Source organism: Astyanax mexicanus, chromosome 11 (assembly GCF_023375975.1).
Source record: "Astyanax mexicanus isolate ESR-SI-001 chromosome 11, AstMex3_surface, whole genome shotgun sequence".
Classification (NCBI taxonomy): Eukaryota; Metazoa; Chordata; class Actinopteri; order Characiformes; family Acestrorhamphidae; genus Astyanax; species Astyanax mexicanus.
Window position 1 is genome coordinate 40,807,740 of NC_064418.1, and position 26,120 is coordinate 40,833,859.

General features: G+C 38.9%; 1 protein-coding gene across 2 annotated transcripts in view; it reads right to left on the minus strand.

The window, feature by feature from the left end:
- ctdsp1 (CTD (carboxy-terminal domain, RNA polymerase II, polypeptide A) small phosphatase 1) overlaps positions 1 to 26,120 on the minus strand; it is a 46,961-nt gene that overhangs the window by 4,370 nt on the left and 16,471 nt on the right. The window contains exons 2-7 of one of the 2 annotated variants that reach the window (XM_022680155.2): positions 18,639 to 18,793; positions 13,017 to 13,118; positions 9,424 to 9,480; positions 8,516 to 8,608; positions 7,366 to 7,551; positions 1,570 to 6,467 (exon numbers count right to left, since the gene is read on the minus strand). In XM_022680155.2, the coding sequence (XP_022535876.1) occupies positions 6,339 to 6,467; positions 7,366 to 7,551; positions 8,516 to 8,608; positions 9,424 to 9,480; positions 13,017 to 13,118; positions 18,639 to 18,793 (722 nt within the window). In that variant the 3' untranslated portion in view covers positions 1,570 to 6,338. Of the gene's footprint in view, positions 1 to 1,569; positions 6,468 to 7,365; positions 7,552 to 8,515; positions 8,609 to 9,423; positions 9,481 to 13,016; positions 13,119 to 14,784; positions 18,612 to 18,638; positions 18,794 to 26,120 lie in introns of those variants that run through there. The other variant, XM_022680154.2, reaches the window with a different exon arrangement.

Genomic DNA, 26,120 nt, shown 5'->3' on the forward strand with positions numbered 1-26,120 from the left:
GATCAGGCCGGCTTTTATAAAACACTTCAGAGTGCTGATCTAGGATATGCTTTTACAAGGTCAGCAGGGAGCAGACCCTGCTTCTCCTGCTCCGGCGTGCTTCACGGACACGGCATGTCAGGCACCGCCTTATATACTCTGTGAACCCACAAACAAGAGTTTATGCTCTAGGCTGACCTTAAATCATTAAACACAATGTGTGTGTGTGTTTTAGAGTGTCCAGCTCGGTTCTGTTATTGAACAGTGTTCAGGGGCTGGTGCTGCTGTAGTGAAAATGATCACTACAAACATACATTATAACTCACAGTATTAATGCATTTAGGGCTGGGCAATATGGTAAAAATATTGTATCATGATATATAATAAATATGGCTATGCATGAAATCACAATCAAAGTGCAAGAGTAGTGGCAGATACTGACAAAATGTTATTTCATACTGTTTACAGTGACTGTCATTCAAAATATATTGCTTTTTTATTTATTTATTTATTTATTTTAGCCTATTTTCTACCCAATTTACAAGGCCAATTATCCAACCCACTTATTAGAACTTTACCCATCACCTCTAATACATGTAAAGTCAGTCAGCGCTTTTTTCGAACTGCTGATGACTTGGTTCTGATACATCAGCTCACAGATGCTTTGTGCTAATCAACTTCAGCCTTTGAAGTGATGTGGGGAAAAAGCGCCATCTACCCACCCAGAGAGAGCAAGGCCTGTTAAGCTCTCTCAGGGCTCCGGCAGCTGATGGCAAGCTGCATGACTGGGATTCAAAGCAGCAAAATATAAAAAAAAAAGGAAATATTGTCGATATAACAAGAAAACAATGATCACAGAACGATAGACTATTGTCATATTGCCCATCTCTAAATGCATTAATTCTACAGTGGCCTCTTCACACCAACAGCATCCACCAGCAAGATAAGCAGTACATGTGGGTGTGTGTGTGTGTGTGTGTGTGTGGGTGTGTGTGTGTGTGTGTGTGTGTGTGTGTGTGTGTGTGTGTGTAGAGCTGGTTTAAAAAAACAAGAAGGAAAGCAAACTGGCTCCTATAAACGGACAGGACCCGAGGTCAGAGGAAGCATCGAAAGATAACCAATCCTTTTTCTGTTCTTCTTTGCTGCGTTTCCTTTTAAAAGCTCAAAAAAAACTAGCATGACTTGCTTGATTCTTCAGTTAGTGCGTGGTTAGCGTTAAGCGCCATTTCTCTGTATTATAAGGAAATTACAAAAGCGCAGGCTTATTATTCAACACCAACACCAGCGAGACTATTACATAAGTGGAGAGAAGGGAAAAAGAAAAGAGTGAGAGAGGAGAAAAAAAAAAGACTGTTCCAGGCCCACGGGTTGCATAAGAGGACCAGCGTGAGACGTCTTTCTGAGATTGATGAGGCCTCCAAGAATGTACCAAGTCAGACATGCAATTCAATGACATGCCCGGCACTGCACTGGAGTCGAGTGTGTTCAGAGAGGACTTTCCAGGTAGCAGAACTGCTGAAAGTGGAGTGTCTGGCGTTGGGCCTTGTTTTTTTGGGGGTATTTTCTTGTTTTTTCCCTGTAACTTCTTGCGTCTTATTGCTTCTAATAGTACCATTGTTCTGTATTTCCCCAAATTCAATCTGATACAAAAACAGATCATAAATTGAAGATTTCTAACTTAAGTTAGAACTGAAAAAACTGGTGGAGATAAAATGAGTTGCTTTACATTTGGCGATATTTCAGTTATATAGAAAAACACATGGCTAGTTTTTAAGTTCCAGCCCAAAAGTGTAAATTACAAATTCTTACTCTCCTTTAACCCTATTCTAATGGAATTAGTTTCTCAGGGGGACGTCTGTGAAAAATATTTCACTCTTCTACTCATTGATAAAACTCTTTCATCCAGACTGCAACTGAAAAAAACAGGAGGACCAGTGAGGTTTTTTGTTGGCTTTCTCGGTCACAACATCACGTTCAGTAGCTCCTCCATTTCCACTCGCTGTTGTGTTTACGTGAATCTCCATGGAAACGCATGCCCAAAGTGTAATTACGGTGCCTGGCAGTGAACAAATAGCTATTTTATTAAATGCGAGGAGACAAAACTCAGAGATGTGGATCCGGACTGGACTAAAATTACCGCAGGACCACGGAGCTCAGCGGAAAACAGTAGATAATTCAGCCTGTAATTTTCTCAGAGGACGTCTGAGAAAAACACAAATACATGGTTGTTCCGGAAGGGAATAAAATCACAGAGGACCCCGTCCCCCAATAAAAAATAATTACCCCAGGACCCCCTGAGAAACTTATCCCGTCCGGATAGGGCTTTTGACACAGTACTACTTTCATTATTACAAGTACAATGGGAACAATAAAGCACAATCTGAGCAAAACACCAATACTACAAACACCTCAGCCATCAATATCACCACCACTACTTCCACCATCCTCATCATCTTCTCATTCCATCTTCCTATTCCACCTAAACATCACATCACAACCTTCCACAGAAACAACACCAACACCACTTGCAAAAGACTCCATCTGATACCGTTAAGCAACGCATTCTTCATATCAGCACTGCCATGAAGGAAAAGCTCCACGTCCAACACTAATAAGGCACCTCGATGGTCACCAGCAGTAGCTTTCAATTCTGAAAGATCTTAAAACAACAAAAAAAGGAAATTTACTAATAAAAAACACTCAATTAAGGCTCATGGAGAAGTTTGTGCTTCTGCTACAGTTAAAACAGGGTTTGAATCCAGAATGCTTTACTTAATCTGAGTAATATAAAGTAAAGTTACTCACGTATACAGCATACAACAAGCTGTATGATGTGTTTGACTAAGAGCACTTATCTGTAATATTGTAATATTGTCTCATAGACAGGTCTGCTACAGTAAAAGCTTGGCCTCAATGGACACAACTTATATATGACGTGATGTGCAGTAAGTTACCTATGGCTACGTTCACATTACCAAGCTGAAGTGACTCAAATTAGTTTGTTTGTTTTTTTTTGCTCAATGTGGCTCAGATCTGATTTTTTCATGGCTGTGTGAACATGCCAAATCCGTATGATATATAGTCATAAATCAGAATACGTATCTGATCCAGGGACATGTGACATGAATGTGAACGGTTCAATCAGAATTCATGCATCTTTTTTTCTTTTACGCATACGCTACATGCTTCTTTCTTGTACCTACAACACATCTCTTGGTGCAGCTGTGCAGCTATAGCTGCAAAAAAACAGCAAAAGCAAACCGCCTGTCCTTTTTTCACCTCCTCAACCTGAGCATGAACTTCAGACCAGCTGTTTTAGTTTCTCCACTCCAGCAAAAGATGCTCCACATATGAGCTGCTAACAAACGCATCCATTTCCCTTTATAAAGCTACGAGTCGTATCTCAAATATGACGTTTTTTTGTTGTTGGTGAAGAGGCGATGTATATACTTGTATTAATGTGCGCATGTGAGGCGTTTCAGCGACAGATTTGTTCACATTATACACAGATACTGATCACTTACATTTGTAAATGTGAACGTGAATGTGTCAAGATAGCCAAATCTGAGCCGATCTGAGCAAAAAAATCGGATTGATTTGAGCAATGTGGCTTCTAATGTGAACATAGCCTAAATGCACTTTAGCTCATTTACCCATTAACTTGAAAACTGGGTCCTCATTAGAATAGGTACCAGCTTCCCTTTCACACATCCTTAACTCTGCAAAAATCTCAACAGGATGATTGTTTCAAAGTTAGTGTTTCTCAATCCTGGTCTTGGAAGCACCCTGTCCTGCACATTTTAGTGCTTTCCCAGCTCAAAACAACCTTTTTTTTGCCCCAAACAAAATCTTAAACTTTTTTTTCCTCATAAAGTTTTCATTACTTTTGACATTTTTTCACCACTATAAAAAATAAACAGCAAAAATGTATTTTTTGTCCTGCTTTAAATAATAAAAATCTTTTACAATTTTTTAAATTATTTTAAATGATTTAAAATCTTTGTTTGATATTAAGTATTTAGTCATTTTGATTATTCTGTATTTTTAAACTACGAAAGTGATTTTATTTGCCATTTTTAGACAAATAATTTTAGATGCCAAATATTCAGGGCAGCTCTACACCTAATTCAACTGATCAGCTCATTAACAAGCCCTTATAGAATATACAGGACAAAGTGACTCCAGCACCAGGACTGACAAACAATTCTTGTTTAAGTCAAGCCATTTCCATTAAAAAAATAAGGTTAGGGAAGGAAAAAAATACAAAAAAAAAGAAAGAAAAGAAACTGTTCATCTCTTCAAGTCCAGTTTAAACTCATCAGCAGACTCTTCTGTGTGATTAACAGTCACTGTTGCATTCTTACTTGGGTGTTTGAGGAATGCCTATCCTCAGACAGCACTGACATTTTGGCAAACCACCTAGTTTCAGCTGCTCGTTGTGTAAAACACGCAGGTAAACAACTTTTACACAAACTGGAGGACTTTTAGGAAGTGATGTAGATTCAACTTTACAACAGCTACAAAAAGAGCTAGGGTTTTAAACACCTGCAGTAGTGAATAGTGAAAGTTTAAGTATTTTAATGCTAGCTGTTGTAATCAGTTTGTATCAAAGAAAAAAAAATTAGACAGCCTGTGCGAGCTATGCTGCACAACAAAACAGTGCACCAAACATCACTCTCTCTGACTGAGCTTTCAGCAGATATTTGGCAGCTGTTGGGTCTTCCAGATCTCATCTTGACTTCCACACTTCCCCTGAACTACTGTTACTCAGTAACATCCTGTAGAAACTAGAAAAAAAAAAAACTATTTTCTATATTTTCTTACAGCTCTGCCCTGCAGTGTGGATATGAGTGTGTAAATATGGCAGTATTATTATTTAATCATATTGTGGTACATTTTGTTATCATGATGCTTAATATGCTTCTAGAAGCATATTGTGGATATTATCAGTATTAAAAACACTAAAGAAATGCACAGTTAAAAGCATAATTCAAGTGAATAATTAATCATCTTAATTATTTGGATAATTAGATGGTGTGCAGCAAATTTGGAGTACAAATCACTGTACTTAGCATGGATGAGTATGGATGGCAGTGTTTAAAATCTGCTGTTACTGATACAATTTGCTTAAGTTTCAAAATATTGTGAGAGATATGTTTTATATTGACAATGTCTTTAAAAATCATGACATAACATTTGATACCCTGTACTTTCCTCTTTAGATCTTTATACAGATGGTAAGATAAACTGATGATTACTGAGTGTAAGCACAAGGTCTTAGAGGGGTTTAACTGACAGCTTCTAAAAACTCATTGTTACACACCTCACATCACGACTGACTTTGCTAACCATGACTGCAGGCTGCCCAAACCTTGGCACAGGCTGTATTTATTAAAAATGTATTATATGAAAGACTGTGTTTTTTTGATCAGCAACAGAAAGTGTGCCTACTTCTTTCAAAATCTAAATTAAAAAGTAAAAAGCACAACAAAAAGCACATTTCTCAGGGCTCATTTTTATACTGGTGACTGTATAATTCATATACTCGATTATGGTCTAAAATTACAATTTAAAATGTAATATTTGGCAAACTAGACAGAATATTCCTTAGCACACTAAAAAAAAAACATCAACTAAAAATCTCACATCTCTCAGATTCTCTCATACAGATTCATCAAGGCACCCAGGCAGCAGGAAAATGATTAATAATCTTGCAATAATTTCAATGTAACGACTTTCAATTACACTGAACACCTGCATATTAATAGCACTGAATATCCACAAGGCCAGACTGGTGATATTTTATCATCTTCACCCCGATTCAGAAAAAAAAATTCCACTTTCGTCACAGAAAGAGTGAACCCAGGCTCTCCGAAAGTCTCTGAACACATTTTCTGAACACAAGTCCAACAGGTGAAACACGGCCACTTGTCAAAATGTCAGAGCTGTCCTTTTTCACACATCTAGTCATCCAGAGAAGTCTTCCCCAGTAAAACATCATGAGATAATAAACCATTAATCCACACTGTTCATTTAAACAGGGCTTCCGTCTATCTACCTTACCTTTAAAATGGGGAAAAGTTACAAAAACAGAAGGAATAACATTTTTTTTAAAACAAAATCAATAAAATTTTCTTTTCTTTTATATATATGTGTGTGCCATTAAGCAGTCCTTCACAGTTCCATCGGCCATACCAGGTTGCATTCAGCTCGTTTTCTTTTCTGTCAATCATCCTGTGAATGGAATTCTGGGTAGGTGAAGAGGACCGAGCCGACAGCCGATCCTGTTAGCGGGGAAGTGGCGCTCTGAACCCACCAGCCTCCCTGGCCCCAAAGTGAAAGCTGCTCCACGTATCATGTTAGCTGCTAGTCCTTTGCTGTTTCAGCACAGCGTACACGTCATCCACTTTACTCAGTCTCTCAAAGAAAGGGATCAGATCCAGCAGCTCGGTGTCGGACATGTCATCAAACCAGGAGGCTACAGGTACCTACATAAAAACATCACAGATACGTTTTAATGAAAGATAAGAGCAAAAAAGGCTACTAATTACAAACTAACTAAACATTTCGCTGCTGTCACACAAAAACCTGGTATATCTCAAACATGGCAACTTTACAGGAGAAGGTAAACACCTAATCACTTTTATTGGAAGTCAGTGGAAAAAGAGCTTTTTTTAATTGGTCCGTTTATCATGAAATTTGATACACAAAGTAAAAAATAAAAGACAAATGCTAAAAAATGAGATTCAAGGTTTTAGCAACAGTATATCAGTATATATATATATATATATATATATATACACACAGGGGTTGGGCAATGAAACTGAAACCTCTGGTTTTAGACCACAATAATTTATTGTGGTGACGGACAGTTCTGGTGGAAACAGGAGAGTTGAGGTGCACATTGAATTCTGTCGTGGTTTTATGTTTTTTTGAATACAATCCGGGTTAGCACCCGATCATCCCTTTCAGACAGCTTCCTCTTACAGCGTCCACAGTTAATCCTGTTGGATGTGGTTCGTCCTTCTTGGTGGTTTGCTGACATTACCCTGGATACCGTGGCTCTTGATACATCACAAAGACTTGCTGTCTTGGTCACAGATGCGCCAGCAAGACGTGCACCAACAATTTGCCCTCTTAAATGTCACCCATAATGTTGTGTGCATTGCAATATTTTGAGCAAAACTGTGCTCGTACCCTGCTAATTGAACCTTCACACACTGCTCCTACTGGTTCAATGTGCAATTAATGAAGATTGGCCACCAGGCTGCTCCAATTTAGCCATGAAACCTCCCACACTAAAATGACAGGTGTTTCATTTTGCACACATATATAAAATTAGGAAGGCTACATATGAAAAATGAAAATGAACATTTCTGTACGTACAGCATTGTCTGGGTGGAAAATGTACGATGCTGGTGAATTATCCACGATGATGACTTTATTCAGGTCCCTGCCCAGCCGGCTCAAGTCTTTGACATAGTTTCCACGATGGAAGACGCAGGATTCTCGAAAGAGACGGCAGCGAAAGGCCCCCCACTTATCCAGCAGGTCTGAGACAGGATCGGCATACTGCAGGACAAAGAAAAAAAAGCAAAATATATTAAACATATAATTCATAACCTCTCTCTTTTTTGTGCAAGTGTTAATATTTTTTAAAGGACTAATTTTATAAAAATATAAATCTCATACTAATGCAAGATCGCCTGCAGACATTTGCCTGTAGTTGATCAGTCTATTTATAAAGATAACAGTAACGTCATACAGTATCAGGAAGCAGGAAGGAGATTATATAACAGCACGTGAGCGTGTAAAGACTTGGGGTACAGTCTGCATTAAATACAACACTGATCTGATACCAGGAATTAATATCGAGCTGATAGCTGCAGAAAATGCTGGAACTGATACTGAATCTGATCAATGCAAAAAACTTGGGTAATCAGGGGAGTCTTTAGAGGAGTCAGGCGATGATCAGATTTCTTAATGATTAGTCTATTTTCACTGCAGAGAGATTTTTTTGAATGGATGAATCTTCAAATTCAATTACCAGTCCTTCATTTGATCTAAGAAAGTAATTCAAAGGGAGTATACTGTTCATGTAACTGCAGAAATCTGATTATGATCATTTTTTTTGATCTGATAAATATGATTCAACAGGTGATGTTTAAGTAGTTTAAACACAATAATCTTTTTTTATGTTTAAACCTTTTATATGTTTATTTTTAAAGCTTTAACATTAGCTGTTTTTAATAAGTAATTAATAAATAAGTAAGTAATTTTAATATACAAGATATCTGATCAGTTCTGGTTGATACTCAGTAGTGATTTCCTAAATCCAAATACCCTGGTTATTTTATGTTCTATGCCTAGTTACTTATGATGGCCTATTACATTTTTATTTCCTAAAATGTATTTTGCTTATACAAAAAAGTATATTCTTGGATATTTTATACATTATAAATTGTTAATTTAATGCTTAATGCTGCTATATAGTGATAGAATTTTTTTATTTTATTTTTTTTATTTAAATCCTTACCTTGGCTAAGCTGGCAGTGAACAGCACGCACTCAAATAATTCCCCCATCCGCTTCAGGAACTCGTCCACATGAGGTCGCTTCAGCACATATACCTGGAAGCAACAAAGAAACAGAACAGAATTAGGCAATTCCGAAAACCTCGATTTTTAAAGCCATTCCAAAAATTCTAACTGGCCAAATTCCAAGAAATCCCACTTTTCTCACGTGGGTTTAAACACAGTTCCTACGCGTGACACATGAGCGAATAAGCACGCTACACTTTACTCTCCATCAGGATGTGGCGCTCCAGTCCAGGAGCCGTTTTATGGGACAGGCAAACGATACACACACATTAAAGATATCTCGTAAAATGGCTCGATTTACTGCGAGAAACTAGGTCAGCCAAATTAACTAATGAAGCTGGTGGGCTCATTCCTGAACCAAGTCATCCCGAATAGGCTTTCCCAGCATCACAAGCCTATCCTGGATTACTTGAACCAGGCCAAAGCCGGAGTGAGGAAGAGGTCCTTGGCACGGAGCTGGCCGGGCCGGGGCAGGAGCTGTCCTTTAAAGGGCTCGGTGTCAGGCTGCCAGGGCCGTGAGCGGGGGATGAGCCCTGAGACAGATTGATGGGCAGGGAGTTCTGAGAAGCCAGCCAGGCTTGCCTTGTTTTGTCAGAGCACGGAAATAGCCCCCTGCTGCTCAGAGCCGTCAACACTGAAGGCCATGATGCTGTCAGGTAGAACACCGGTGTGTGAAACGGTACATAAACACAGTAAAACTCAAGACTGAGGAATTCAGACACTCGGCATCTAACACTGCCATTAAAAATACGAGCGTGAAACAGCAGCACGGGGAGTAATTAGGGCACGGGAAAGTGCTACCTTTATTTATTGTAAAGAATGTGGTAAAGAAACATCACACTCACCTGGTGTACTGCCCCATCAATTTCCACTGGAATGATAAAGTCAGCATTGTTCACCGGCTGGTAAAGATTAAAATAAAAGAACATTCACCACAGTTAGATCAAGAGAAAATAAAATGATTTAAAATGTATAGCTATTTTCCTAAAACAGGACTGCAGTAAAATTAAAACCTCTGTAAATACCTTTTAATCTACCGAATGTTACAGACTATAAGACCGTATTCTTTACACAAGGCGCACCCGATTATAAGATGCATTTTAAACGACAACAGTAAGGAACACTGGTGTCACCATGTTGTTAATCTACACAGATGTCTCTCCTGAAAACTGTTTATTTGGGTGAGTAAAGAGCTTACATTTAATTACAGTAAGCTTAGATTTCCAATATTTTTCAACAGCGCAGCTAGCAGCAGCACCCAGCAGCAGCACCCAGCGCTAGTAAATGCTGCCTGACAGCGCTACACTGAGGAACCCTCAGTGTTCCAGTAAGCCTGGGTGCTATCAGGTAGCGGTTCCTCCCACGTGGCTTGTTTTAACACGGCGAAAGACCTAGCGCTGCAGGTAGCGGCCAATGCTAATGCTGCTGCAGCCTCCAGTGCGCAGTTAAGTCTGAACAGGTGCAACTTGTATGAGAATACTTGGTAATTTGGGTTTTGTATTTGGAGGTCAGTGATTCTCAGGTGACCAAGGTGTTCTAAATGATGCAATTTGTGTTTAGCGATTTGCAAAGCTGTGATTTAGAATGATATTTGAGTGAGAACATGTGGAATTGTGTTTAGAGTTTAGCAGTTTGGAGTCACAATGTTGACACATGAACTTCATGTTTTTGGATTTGTGTGCATAGTTCCATATTTTGTGTGTAAACATTTGGGAAAAACTGTAAATGATGACTAATCAACTTCGAAAAGGACTTAAATATTTAACAATATAATAAATATTTTAACAGGTCAATGCCCTAATTTAAATGAAATGTTCCTTCAATTCCCTAAGTATAACAAAAAACACTTTATTTTAATAAAACATTCCCTCGATTTAACAAATTTCTTCTCAGTTTAAAGACAGGCTAGTTCAAATGAGCCAGTGGAGTTCATTTTTAATTAAATTGAGGGAATGATTTATTAAACAGAGGGAACAGATTTAACTCTGACTATTATTTTTCTACATCAATCCTTCAGGGGCTCCACAGAGGTGCGATGAGTGCAGAATATATAGCAGCACGTGAACATTCTGAGGCCTGCGCTCAAGTCATCTGTCATCCTAAGTGTCCTGTATCTGACAGTCTCATAACCTGTCAGATACCTTTAGGGGTCTTAGAACATGCATCTCAAATGCTCAGTTCATTAAGAGCATGGGCTTTAGAAAAGGAGTAGAACACCCTGACCTACATTCACAGACTGTGAAGCAACATTTAGTAGGTCAGCCTCGAACTAACAGACAAAAAATACTGAGATCAACCTTAAACTATACAGAGATCAGTCTAAACAGTAATGAGTGACAAACATGCACCAGCTTAGCATGTACAAGTGTCACTATGAACACTATCTTAGCCATTATCACCGACACAGTCCTGCTGTCACTGTCGACACATTCCCACAAAGCACAGCCTTCACATACGTCTGTTCTTCATTACGCCTCACATAACCACCTGCTGATGTAATGGACTTTAACTCAGCTGGAGAAAAATATTTTCATAAAGCCATAATTCAGTCAAATCGAGACGCCGGGACTTTCCTCACTGAATAATCATGAATTCTGAAGTTAATCAAGTTTCCTGATTTATTCCAGAATAACTGCAACTCAATCACAGGACTCTCTGGAGCATGACGCCAATCTTAAAACTCAAACCCAATTTACAACCTAATTTCCAGTATTTTATGGGGAATCTGGACTTTAAACACTAAGGTGTATGGAGCCCCTAAAGCAAACAATATAAGTACTATAAGACGCATTTAATTCAATTAAAATCCTTTAATTTTAACAAAAATCATCAGTGCGCCTTATAATCAGTTTCTCCAGCACTGTGGCTTGAACAGTATTAGCATTAGCTGCTAACTTTACTAAGCACTAGCTCTTTTGCCGCTCAGAGGTGAGTATTATCGGCCTGTAGCCTTATGCTAACCCCAGCTAGCACTGCTGGAGCAGCATGAGCATTAGCCACAAACCACGCTAAGCACTAGCTAGCTCTTTCACCGTTCAGAGGTGAGTATTATAGGTCTTCAGCCTTATGCTAACCCCAGCTAGCACTGTTGGAGCAGAATTACAATTAGCCTATAGCCTGTCTGTTTACCGTGTCAAAACAAGCTACGTGGAACGAACTGCTAGCAAATATTGACCTGGCTTACCGGAACCCTCAGGGTTCCTCAGAGTAGAAAACATGGCAACACCTCTGTTCCTTACTAGTGTTGCATAATACATCTTTAAATTCCGGTGCGCCTTATAGTGTAAAAAATACAGTAAAAAAAAATTGTTTGGACAAATGCTCATTCCTTAACTATCTTTCCCTACAGACAACTCATCCAAAAGTACAGGATGGAGCACCATCTTTCCAGATCACATTGTTCCCCTGCTCCACAGATTAACTAATGTGTGCTTCATACATTGAGGAACCATTTCCTAAATTGAGGGAAATCATTATTAAGTGTGTAAAGAATGACTTACTCAAATGTTCACAACATTAAAGGATTTGAGTGAATATTTGTCTTACAATTTAATTTTCTCTACCTTGATACATGATATGTCCAAATGTATATGGTAAATGCACATACACAGCTAGTCTAGTTCCAGCAGAGATGTACTGGCTCTTTACAACAGATCAACAGGAACCTAGAACCCACTGTCACCATGCTAATTATTGGCAGGCCTGGGCTAGAGGGGTATGAAGCCCCCAGCACTGAGCTGTGGAGCAGTGGGTGTGTAGCTGTGTACTCTAAAATGATGGTGCTCCATCCAATACTTTTGGGATACATTGGAGAATCTTGAACGCGGTGTAAGGTGGTGATCATCCAACATACTGACATCACTAACTTGATAGCATTAATCATTTACTGAATGCAATCAAGTGCAATAAGCTTTCATTGAAGACACTGGAGACTACTCCAGTTAGGCCAGCATCAACAAGTTAATTTAACTCTTAATTCATTTACTACCCTTGATTTTGTATATATACCCTATAGTGTAGCGCTGTCTCTACAAGCAGTAAGTCAATGATCAAGTGTCTGTTATTTGACCAGCGCCAGGTCTATATCGTGGGCCCATCCCCTGCTGTGCCCCCCTGGTTACCAAACATGCGGTGTTGCTGTGCAGGAAATAGTATGTGTACCTTATCGATGTCGAGTGTCTGGCCTGCGCACGTTCCTAACATTATTTACCTGCCGGGGGGTAAATCGTCTTACTGCGGACACTGCAGATATTGCATAATCCCGCAAAAGTGAAGGACTGTTCGTGTTTGAATTACGTTTGGTAAACTTATGTATCAGATGTCTGGACATAACATCCAAGTCAAACAGATCCCCTTCTTACGTGAGCATATTGAAAATGAGCCACACTGACTCACAATTACCGGCTGACACTACTGGATAAGAACATGCTTAGCTTACCTTGAATGAACTGTGCACTAGTGTTTCATCCAGATCGATCACTACGCAGATCTTTCCTGCGTCTTTAGACTTGATCTGCGGCAGGAGAGGCTTGGCTGGCACCTGTGAACAGGCGTATCAGAAGGAGTGGTGAATGGCCAGATTTATGGGACAACACATTATGCAATAAACTGACATTATAGATTTACTGGAAAAGCTGTTAAACAACAAACACACTGCAGCGTTAAAGAGAACTCGGCTTGTTTTCAGTCCTCATACAGTACAGGGCTGAATACAGTAGCCTCGCTCTGCCAGTGGAAAAATATCTCGTTTTATGAGCGAATGAAGTAGGTTAGAGAAGGGAGTGACCAAGAGGGGGCATAAGGAAGCACTCCAACTGGTTACATTCCACAGCCGGATCGTGTGACCCTCTGCCGCTGGGGTGGGATTACCAGGCTGTGGGCCAGACGATTCTTGATCAAAAAGTACCAAGTGCGCAGACGGCTGACGACTGAAACAAAACACAGGGCCCTGAACTGAATATATATGTCCCTTCAAACGAGGATATTTACCAGCACACGGAAAGCCCAGATCAAATCATACACATGGGTCTATTGCCAGGTTGGAAAGGGCTACAGTAGATCATATCTTTCAGAGCTTCAGACTTAAATAAGAAGCCATATGCTTTGGAATAAGAGCCTCGATGTGAGATGACGCTTTCCTTATTTAAGTTTTGTTGCTATCTACCTTCTATATGTGATTTTTGTTGCTACCAGTGGTATTTTTGTATTTGATGCAATATGATTCAGTGGTGTTCTCATCTGATACTTAAAGCCAGGAATACACAGCGATTCTGAAAGTTGTAGGTGACTGAGACCACTGTGACAGTAAAATACAGATATATTGCTTTTTATATATATTACAATATATATTTTTTAATAGCAGTCTGTAATATACACGGTCATCAAAGGTAAGGTTGGGTACTAAAATTTGATACTAAGGATGATTAACACCTTTAATATTAATATAATTATTTTTGTCAATCTAATGCTCATATTTCTTTAAAAGAACTCTTAAAAACTGAAATGCATCCTGTAATATGCTAAGGGAAAATATTTGTAGTTTAAACAGTAAAAGTAATGTTGATTTTGCTCTTAATAAAGGGCGACAATCATGCTCAAAATCTGTTCCAAGAGGATCCAAAAAGATGGAGTCTCTCATGGTGACAGTATGAGAATGTGATTACTCAAGTCAGCTGTTAAATAAATCCATTGTGTGAGAATAATTATCACTTTTTGTATTTTTTGGTTGCAATATAGAAAAATAATCGAAAAAAAGTACTGTTTGGGTATCAGTATCGAATTCAAGGTTTAATATCGGTATCGGGAATTTTAAAAAGATACCCAGCCCTAATTAAAGGCCATATGTATAGTTGGGATTTGGTGTTTAAAATCAGGAGTTTATAACTGATGCAGGGCAAAAATTCCATCCAGATTTAATCCACCCAAAGGCCTGACTCCTCAAAGATCACTTGGGCAGTTAATTGCATTGCTTTCCCTTTTATATTGCATGTCAAACTTCAGCCTACTGAGCTTAAAGTTCGATCAATCCTAAAATCCTAAAATTTAGTCGACCAAAAGGGTTTAAAACAGCCTCCATTGCTCCAAGCTCATTTGTGAGCCACAAAATAACATACTTGCCATAATACAATATTATATTTGGCATAAAATTTCTGCTAAATTGAAATCAACTGAATTTCATCCAATCCATGCTTTTGAAGCCCTTTTACCTGCTCATCTGATGGCACACAGAATTCACAACTGCAGGACTCCGGATATTCTTCCTCCTCCTCATCATCGGAAGCTTCACTGTCCTCACAGGCCTCCGCCTCCTCAGAGGCTGCCTTTTTCTGACTGGCTACCTTAGCTGCCTTTCTTTCCTCATCATGTTCTTTTGAATCATTTCTTGCAACTTGGCATATCAGATCTTCCAACTTTGTACTGCTTTCACTTTGCGCTGGAGAATCAGTTTCTGCAGTTTCTGTTTGATTAATAGGCACATCACAAAGCTCAGGAGGCTCTTTCGTTTCCGTCGCCTGTACGACATCAGTTAGAAGATCTTGAGAGCTTTTCTGCAAATCTACATCTCCATTTATCAAGTTGTTCTCTTCAACGTCTGGCACTACATCTTCAAAGTCAAATACAGAGGCCTCGTCATCTTCACATATTTCTATTTCTCCACAGCAAGGTCTGTGAGCACCATCCACTTCATCAATGCCTTCACAATCTTCACAGATTTCACTGACTGGGGTATTACTGGTATCAGTCGAATCATCTTTATCTTCGTCTGTTCTGATCTCTGGAATTAGGTCTTGTGTAGCTTCCTCTGTTGAAATGTCAGAAACCTCACATTCATAAATATTTCCCTTTTCAGAAAGTGTTTCACATGAACTGATTTCTTGTTTGTGATGTGTACTTTGAAGATAATGGACATCTGAGGTATCTTCCACATGCAGACACTTGCAATTATCTTCATCTTCACTGGAAAGTGCATAAACCTCACCTGATCTATCGCAAATTTCCAGCACTTCTGTCTTCTCACAGAACTCGATTACTTCTTCACAGAGTGGTTCATTACTCAAATCTTCCACAGCATGAAGCCTGGTGGTATCTTCAGTGCAAAGATCAGAACTATAGTCTTCATTCTCACTTTCGGTTTCTGAGTGATCAGCACTGGGTTGGTAGCCTTGATCGTTTTCTACAGAAAGTCCTGTGGACAATGCCTCTGCGTAGGTTTTAATGATTTCTTGCCCTGTGATTTTGTGACTGAAGCTGGATTCCTGGGGTATCTGGGGAATTTCTTCATCTGCTTCTAGCATGTCATGAACATATAGGTCACAGGGATCATCATGACCATCGCACAGCTCACATGATTCTTGACTGTCAGAAGTGTAATGTTCATAAGCCTCGTCGTCCTCAGAGAGATTCTGCAAATGTTTTCCATCATCAGACTGATAAGTATAGATTTCAAAACCTTCTGGATCATCGACAAAACTTTTGAACGATTCATCGGTTTCAGTGCTGTCTTGGCTTTTGCTGTCAATGCAGTCGACATATTCTTCCTCACTAGATTCATCCAGTGAGCCTCTTTTTACAACCAGCTCCCCAGATCTTCTCCCTTCAGCATCAAGCTCAAAAGCTTCAGCCTTAACGTCACAAAGTTCAAACAGTTCAGAAGGTTCATCATAATGAAACTGCCCTTCCTCTCTTCTTTCACACACCCTACAGAGAACCTTCTGCTTAACTGAGTCATCTGACACTTCAATTACAGGTTCATAATCATCATTACAGTCACTGATGGGTACCTCATCACTTGGCTCAGTGACTACATCATCAGGGGCTTCCTGGTTTACAGAGCTAGAAGTGTCCTGTTGATTGTGATAGTCAAGAAACTGAGAAAGCCAACGAGTCTCAAAAGTTTCCATCGATCCAAAAAACATCATGTCGCACTCTGAGCGTTTTCCAGCCTTGTTTTTGTTGCTTTCAGCTGCAGGGATTTCTCTGGGGAGCTCTGAGGTGTGAAACACAGAGCACTCTGTTCCAGAACTCTCACACAATTCCAGGCACTTTTCAACAGGTTGGCTTTGTTGTGGGTTTTCAGAAGGGTCAGTGGGCTCAGAGGGATTGCATAGTTCAGGAATTTCGCATTTCTCAAAGTACCTTCCACAACTTGAGCATTGTTCTACCGTCTTATCACATTCACCATCATGTTCACACAGATGGTTGTAGTTGAAAAGCTCTTGCTGAGTGTAAAATTCAACAGTCTGCTCCGATTCGTGATCAGAGCTCTCATCATGTAATTCAGTAGAGGATTCCAGAACATATTCAGCAGTAAACTCGCTCTTGTCTGTGGTTTCTATTTGTCCAGCGAGTGGTTGCTGCTCAAGGGACTCGGAGAGCTCAGCAGGTTTTCTTTCTTTAGGGGCCTGGCACAGTTCAGAGGATTCAAAATGTGTGGCATGGTATTCAGAGGGCATGTTTTGATTGTTAGGCTCGGAGTGATCCAAGTCTTTGCAGGGTTGGGAATCCAGATCAGATTCTGGGCATTGTTCATACAAATCCAAAACATCTTTTTCAAGACCTTCAGACGTCCTGTGCTGTTCTGACGGGTCTTCAAAAAATGCTTCATGTTCATAAAGTGAGTCACAGTCTGCAGAAACAAGCTCTGGGACTTCTTCTGCATCTACTTGTTCAGAAAGGTCAGTTTTGACTTTGGGTACGGTAAACGGTTCTGCGTCACTGATTTCTGACTCCATGCTTTGTTCGAAATACTGGCTTTTTTCTTCTAAGAGGTCAAAAGAGCTGCTTATTGCAAAAGACTCACTGTGTTCCAAGCTGTAGTCAGACAGACTGCTGCTCTCTGAAGAATCAAATTTGTCCTCCTGCTCCAATAATTCTTCATTGAACTGATCATGCTCTTCAGGGTAATCTGCACCAGACTGGTTTAGTCCATTGATGGTCTGGTGCACTGTGAAGTTAACAGAAATCTGTGTAGAAATCATGCTGGATTGCGCTACTTCCAAAGACGCAGCTTCCTCCTTCGGATAGTCTTGCTCTGAGACTTTAGACGGGTCGAAACAAAGATCGGCAGGCATTTTAGCTTCTATGCTCTTGCCTCGAAAAAAGACTGAGGTCTCCAAGTATTTAGTGATGTTGCTCTTCATAAAGGACTTGTTCTCCACAAAGGGCTCGCACAGCTCACAGGCCGCAAAACACTCCAGACATTCTGCAACAGGTTCGTTCTCCCCGCAGGGTCTGCAGAGCCTGGGGGGTGGACAGGGGTCCACTAGGTCTGCTTGCAGAGGGGACTCGCGGGAGTGTGTTGATTCGCTGAGCCCGCAGGCTGCCTGAGATGACAGCAGCAGCGCACACGTTGACATGACAGGAGGATCAGAGCCACACTGAGTCTCGCACTCAGCCCGCCTTCAGGAGCCCTACCAATTTATTTTGGGGGCTTCAGAGACGTGACAAATAACTCCTGGAATATCAAATCACTATAAAAAGCTGAAGTAAGGCATAAATCTGAAACTGACACCGGAGAGCGTCTTGACCACCTGATCCGCTAGTAGTTGCTAACTGCCATGTTGTTTTCCAAGAATGGGGTTCGATTGAATCATGGACGGGCCCCCTTTGTACGTGTGAACATGCTAACCTATGGCTTGACATATGTTAGTGCTTAGCGTATAAATATACAGTCTGTGTGCTGCTAAATCATGTAGTGTGAGCTGAGTATATATCTTTTTTTCTTTTTTCTTTTGTACAGCTATAGTTTATCTTTGGGTAGTGGGCGGAAAGAGCAACACTGTGATTTATTCCACAAATATATGACTGATGACCAGCACTGTGATATCTGTGTTCTTGGCCATTGAGAATTAGAATGTAAACAGGAAAGGGCTTTCACAAAGCACACATGAAGCTGCTGGTTTCCTCACTGACATCTCTGATCATGTGGCTCTCGATTGTGCTAACCACAGGCTGCCCCAAAGCCTCAGAGCTTTCAGAGTACAGGAAGGGGCAGGGCAGAAACTTTAAATTTAAACTACAGATAAAAAAAAAAAAAAAAAAACGTGAGAGCAGGTCTTACTTTTGAGATGGTCCCGTTCTCCTCCACCAGCAGCGGTGCATTGTTATTGACTGGCACCTGATCTGCTTCATCGTGGCACAGGCAGCAGAAGAGACTGTGGAAAAAGCCACGGCTGCGGGGCTTCTTAGAGGATGACGCAACGTGCGTGGGAGTACCTGGAAACAGAGAAGACCTCTTGGTCACTCCTGGACTGCCACATTGCTGCGCTCCCACCTGTTACAACTGCAGCAAGCCCACACGTTTCTCACAAAGCGTAAGACTGATCTAATAACTGTACATACACTTATTTTTTTCCCAGAGCTGTAATTTAATAAAATTAAGAGACCACTTCTCCAGTTTCTGAATCAGTTTCTCTGATTTTGCTATTTATAGGTTTATGTTTGAGTAAAATGAACATTGTTGTTTTATTATATAACCTACAGACCTATTTCTCCCAAATTCCAAATAAAAAAAAAATGACATTTAGAGCATTTATTTAATGAAAATGAGCAAGATGCAGAGCTTTCAGACCTCAAATAATGCAAAGAAAACAAGTTCATATTCATAAAGTTTTAAGAGTTCAGAAATCAATATTTGGTGGAATAACCCTGGTTTTTAATCAACAGATTTAAATCTTAAATCTTGGCATATTCCCCTTCATTAGTCTTACACACTGCTTTTGGATAACTTTATGCCTTTACCTGGTGCAAAAATTAAAGCAGTTCAGTTTGGTTTGATGGCTTGTAATCATCCATCTTCCTCATGATTATATTCCAGAGGTTTTCAATTTGGTAAAATCAAAGAAACTCAGCATTTTTAAGTGGTCTCTTATTTTTTCCAGAATTATTTACTTATTAAATTACAAATGAATGCTTTAAACATAGTGTAATGTGTTACATTTAAGCACAATTAGTAATAAACAACATTAAAACAAAAAATTATGTTCCCATTATCTAAAAATCTAAAAATAAGTGCTTTCTACACATCTTGATAATAAACCAAATCATTTTCACTTTTAGTTAATGTAAGCTATTTCTTAATATAATAATCAATAATCCTGGTAGTCTTTGATGTTTTAGACTTGTTTAATTAAATTTCTACCTAGTTTCATTTTTATTATACTTTTTATATTTGTATTTTACTGTTTATTTTTCTTATATGGCTCTACTGAAGCTATAACCTTGATATTTGTGAGCATTTATGCTACACTGTATTTTGAAAAAATGTTTTTACAATTTTATTATCTAATTATAATTGTGCGACTTTATTTTTGTTTAATCTTAGGGATTTCAGTTAATAACACATTTTTACTTTTTTACTTTTTGTGGTAAATATTAAGCCCATGACTGACTGTGAGAAATATTTAAGCATATTACTGTGTGTGCTGTAAAAATGCTGAAGAACAGCTGTTTGGCAATTTCACTGCATGCATATACGAAAAAACTGCAGCCATGGATTTTAGTAAGGGTGGAGTTATGGATAGAGGTCATTAATGGGAAACACATGTCTCACGTCTACCACACCCACATGCTTCTAAACACACACAAGCCCAATCTAAATCTACGGTCTTCTCCAGACTCAAGGACACGTCTGTTCAATTCCAATATTTATTTGGGTCTAGGAGTACAGGACATACTGTTTATAAACTCCTGCAGGAAGCAGACTTGAGCAGATTGCCTTTTTTTGGGGGGAAATATTCTAAATTATCAGTGAAATGCACGTAAACTAAACATAACAAGCAACTTAAATAAAACACAGACAAACAAACCAAGGATGTCAATGTATGAGTAATATACAATTCCTTGGTCAGTATCAATAATTAAAATTAGTTGACCTTAAGCTTGATTCAGATGTTGTTTTCAAGACAGGGAATACGCCTAGCCTTGAGCCCTATCCGGACGGGATTAGTTTCTCAGGGGTCTGTGAAAAATATTTCACACTTCTGCTCAGTGATAAAACTCTTTCATCCGGACTGTAATTGAAAAAACGGGGGAACCAGTGAGTTTTTAGGCTTTCTCGGTCATATGACATCACGTTCAGTAGCTCCTCCATTTCCACTTGCTGTAGAGTTTACATGCAAACCCAAAGTGTAATTACGGTGTGCGGAAGTGAACAAAAAGCTATTTTATTAAACACGAGGTGACGAAACTCAGTGATGTGAATCCAGACGGGACTAAAAACAGTCGTTCCGGACAGGAATAAAATCACAGAGGACCCCCATAAAAGAGAAAATTACCCCAGACCCTCCTAAGAAACTAATGCCGTCTGGATAGGGCTTTGGAATACCCAGCATTTTAAATGACGTTTTTTTATTCACAGCAAAACAGTCTAGTTTAATTACTCTCCAGAAAACTAACCATATATGTTTACAGCCCTACAGGTTTGCTGAATCAATTTGATTACAATAAGCCAGAGATCAGAGTCCACTAGTCTGCACTCAGCAGATTAAGCTTCATCCACTAGCATTCCCTTCACTCACTATGCTACCACCTCATTCATCCGTTCAGGCAACGTGTGAGCCATGATAATCTCACACACCTCAGCGCTATTTGCTAATAAGCGGGATATTTGCTAGTAAGTATAGCAGATGAACACAAGAGTTCAGGGAATAGTGAGACATTTCGGAGAGTCCGCGCGATTAGTGACCTATGTTGGGCTCAGGGGCAACAGCACTGGCCTGGTAGCATGCAAGCGGGAAGAATGGTGATGAGTGCTGGTCTTTGGCAAGACAAAATCCTGTCGACTGCAACCAAGATGGACGAGGTCTTGTCAGCACGAAAGGTTAGCATGCCCATCAGAATTAAACCACCAGGCTTTCCGGACAATAAACAAGTTAGTTTGGGTGGTTAGTTCTTGCTAAATTTCAGCAGGACTCCCCTGCACTGCGAGACTGAAAGGACGAGGTTTTTAACGAGACACTTTAACGAGGCAGTATTTTTTGTTTTAAATATAGAACAGTACTCTTTAGAGGTGTATTAAATTTATCTCCCTTATGGCATGACCTACATAATAAAAGTTGGCCTAATAACCCAACTCGACCTCAATAAAATGACAGCCAACCAAGGCTGACCCTTCAGCCAGTGAGCAAATAACACGAGAGGAAACCTTAAGCAAAGAAGATCATATTTTTTAAGCATATTCAGACAATATTTGGTCATTTCTTGTATCAGAAAGGAAATGATGCGCAGAAAACGTCAGATGTTATCTTCTACGAACCTGTTAGACCTCATTCTGGCAGTAAAACGGCAGGAAGGTGCCAACCTGTACTCTAGCAGCTAGGTGTGGACAGTAACAGGAAAAGACGAGCGAAGGAAAGGACAGGAGCTGGTGAAGAAACATCACGCAGCACTCCACGCTGCCTCTTCTGATGTTACACATCACAGAGTTTTAAATAGCATCGAGCCGGCAGCTGCTGACAGTAGTTAATGATGGCATTCTCTGTATATATAGAGCACTCTGTCCAGGCCATAAACGGAGACGCAAAACAAAACTTTGTTGTGTCCAGCATGAAGGTGAGACTGATCGTCCTGACCAAATGTTTTCCTCATGTAAACACCATCAACAAACATGACTTACCCATAGAAACTTAAATTACAGCACGCCAGATAAGACGTGTGTGTGTCTAAGGTGTGACTGGTGTGGCACAGTGGATAACACCACTACCTGCCAGTGAGCTACCACATCATATGGGAGACTGCAGTTCAATTCCTGTTCTGGGTGACTGAATGCTGTGCTACACCAATTAGAGTCCATGAAAAATGTAAAAACAATAAATAAATAAATGCAAATGTGTCTCCACACTTGAAAGACACACTTAGTTTTTGTTAAATGGTAAATGACTAATTCATTTAAAAATAAGAGACCACTTAAAAATGATGAGTTTCTTTGATTATACCAAGTTAAAAAACCTCTGGAATATAATCAAGAGGAAGATGGATGATCACAAGCCATCAAACCAAACTGAACTGCTTGAATCTTTTCACCAGGAGTGGCATGAAGTTATCCAAAAGCAGTGTGTAAGACTGGTGGAGGAGAACATGATGCCAAGATGCACGAAAACTGGAATTAAAAACCAGGGTTATTCCACCAAATAATGATTTCTGAACTCTTAAAATGTTATGTATATATATATATATTATTTGAGGTCTGAAAGCTCTGCATCTTTTTGCAATTTCAGTCATTTGGCATTTTCTGCAAATAAATGCTCTGAATAACAATATGTTTACTTAGAATTTGGGAGTAATGTTGTCCGTAGTTCATAGAGTAAAACGACAATGTTCATTTTACTCAAACATAAACCTATAAATAGCAAAACCAGAGAAACTGATTCAGAAACTGAAGTGGTCTCTAAATTATTTCCAGAGCTGTATCTGGATTGGGCCAAGTCACACAAACATAAAAGTGTAAAACACAACCAAGGCACAATTAAAACAGATACAATTCTAAGCTCTTAACCATTTTTATGAGGCACATTTGACTATAAAATTGTGAATGCATCAATTTCTCCAAGATGTCTTCCACAATCAAAACTCCTCCCACTTCAGCCAAAATGCCAGTATTCGTCCCACAATCTAACTGGAGACACACTTGGCTAAGCGTAAATGTATGTGGTTCTGGATCACTGACTTCTGTTACAAATCTGATAAAATTATTGTATTTTTTAATTTCTGAGTTAGGGGTATGCCATATCATATTGAATGCAATACCTATATTTATTTATTTTTTATTTTTTTTTGCAGTAGTGTATTCTTGATATAGATTTTTTTTTATTTGGTGTTTTGTCATATCACTAAGACTATTGATATCGTGAAAAAAAAAATATTGTGATATTTGTTTAGAGCAATATTGCCTGCCCTTACTTTAGACTACTGCCTGATTAGTTTTTATTAACTGCTTAAATTAAGAGTAGGATGCAGTGCTGGATGCTGATTTTCCTGAGGGCGGTGCTGCTCCGCCCGGGTCAGCCGGCCTCTGTCTGCTCAGTTAAAGGAAGCTTATGCAGGACTGTTTTGGGAGCAACTCTGCTCCTAATGAAATCCCCTCAGCTAAAGGCTGTCGAATGTCTGACTTAACGACTGTGACACACGAGCCGCTTCTTACAATCTGACAACTTGTTTCACACCCCCCGCTGGGAGCGAGAGAGGTGGCAGCTTTGGTGACACAGTCCTCACTTTTCAAGCTAATTCAACTGGACATTTTCATCCAGCAGCTGTAATTTATATAATACAGGACAAAGCAGTCTTTACAGGTACTCAAAAACAGCCACGTTTTACGTCTGTTTGAATTTTATAAAGGTATGCCAAGCGCACACACACACACACACACACACACACACACACACACACACACACACACACACACACACACACACACAAATCAGTCACGACATGAAACTTACATGACCTGTGTAACGCTGTGTAGGTCTCCCTCGTGCTCCCAAAACAGCTGTGTCCCATAAAAACAGCTCTGACCCATCAAAACATGGACTCCAACAAGACCTCTAAAAGTGTCCTGTAGTATCTGCCGTCAAGACGTTACAGCACATATTTAAAGTCCTGAGATTTGTGAGGTTCTGCTGGGCCCCTGGTTGTCCTTTGTTGGTGAACTGTTGGTAGGTACTGCTGGCTTCTGCATACCAGGAACTCCCCACATAACCTGCCTGACATTATGAAGATGCCCTGACCTCCAGTCATCCACTAATCACTGTTTTAACCTTGTCAAAGTAGCTCAGATTATTACACTTGACCATCAACTTCAAAAACTGAATAATATGCAAATCCCAAATATAGACACGTGATATTAAAATAAGATAATCGAAAGTAATTTTATGTCACCAGCAAAATATTTTAATTTTCACTTTGTAATACACTGAGGGTAACCCTAATTTTCAATGCATCCGAGAATTTACAACTTAAAGGGACTGGAAAAAATAAGCATTTAATCAGGTGAGCTAAAATAAGAAACTTCATTAAAAATATATATATATATAAAAATTAAAAGGTAAAAGCCTTAGTAAAACAAGCAAACAACATAAGATTTAATTAAGAAGAAATAAAATAATTCAGAATAAAAGGATAAGTGGACAGGCTAAAATATAAAGCAATAAAATAAAGAATAAAATATAAAATAATATAATATAAAATATATAAAATAAAACAATAAAATGATCAAATAAATGAAATAAAAAGCCTTAAATGCCAAAAATACAACAAAGAAACAATAAAATGAATAAAATAAATAAAAAGGCTAAAAGGTCAAACAGAAAAGTAGATTAAAAAAAATCATAATAAATAAGAGATAAAAAACAAACAGTTACAGGCTGTCTGAAGGTGGTTAGATATTAAAAGTTTAAAATGATCTAGTGACACCAGTGAGCTGAGTAAAAGCAGATTTTCCCAGTTCAGTAAAAACTGACAGGTAATCCACTCACATGTTAAATCTAGTTTATAAACTGTAATTATACACATAAGGTGTAAAGGTGTAGATGTGTTTGTACTGAAAACTCTCTTTACTTAACCAGAACCAGAATTAAACATGGTGAGGCAGTCTTTAGTCATGATGCTGCTGTCAGCTCGTATAAACTACCAAACATCCTCTACAGGAAACTATGTATGACAGTATGACATTTTGCTGCATGTTCTGGACCTGGTTTTCAATAAGCCCTCCAGTGGATGGCAGTGGTACTGCAAGAGAGATACTGGACAAAAGTTTGGTTTTTGTTTTCTCTTTTGACGTGTATCACGTAATTCATTATTTTTTATGTCAAAGCTGTTGACTGATCTACCATAATACTGTCATAACCCACTAAACCAGCTGGTGAATTAGCAATCTAGTTACATCAATATTATTAGAAATCAATCCTCCAGATTTACCCATAATTGACAAATATCTTACAACAAATGCAAGCATATAAATTGATTCAATAGTATACAGTGACTGTTCTTTTGTATTTATTTACACTACATGTGTGTGTGTGTGTGTGTGGCCGGTTGAAAGGTCTGTAGTGGGTTAAGTGGGCTATACTTTAATATTAACATCAGTTTATAGACTGTAATTACTCAAAAACTGTAGATGTGTGTTCTCTATAGAGGATTTCTACTTCTACAAATGTACTATCAAGAACTTGATGATAAAAAAAAAAAAACACTGGCCTTTTTGGAAAAGAGATTAGACGGTGGTAAAACTACCAAATGGTAAAAATGATATACAAAAATCACTACTTATTATATAAATTATCAAATACCCTTGTTGTAGTTTTAAGAAAGCTCACTGTCCAAAAAAAAGAACTGTAGTGTAAATATACATTTTTAGAGCCATGTTTTCTTGTAACTAAAAAAAAAAACTTTTAAAAAAGTGGTGTTTCGGACATGAAACCTTTATTTATTATTGCTGCCACTTCCTTATATAATTTTTTTCATTAAGATTTTACACTGGTAGTGGAACAATAAGACAAACTTAAATGAGAAATCTGGTGTAAAATGGTTTTGGAGTGTAGTGAAGCAT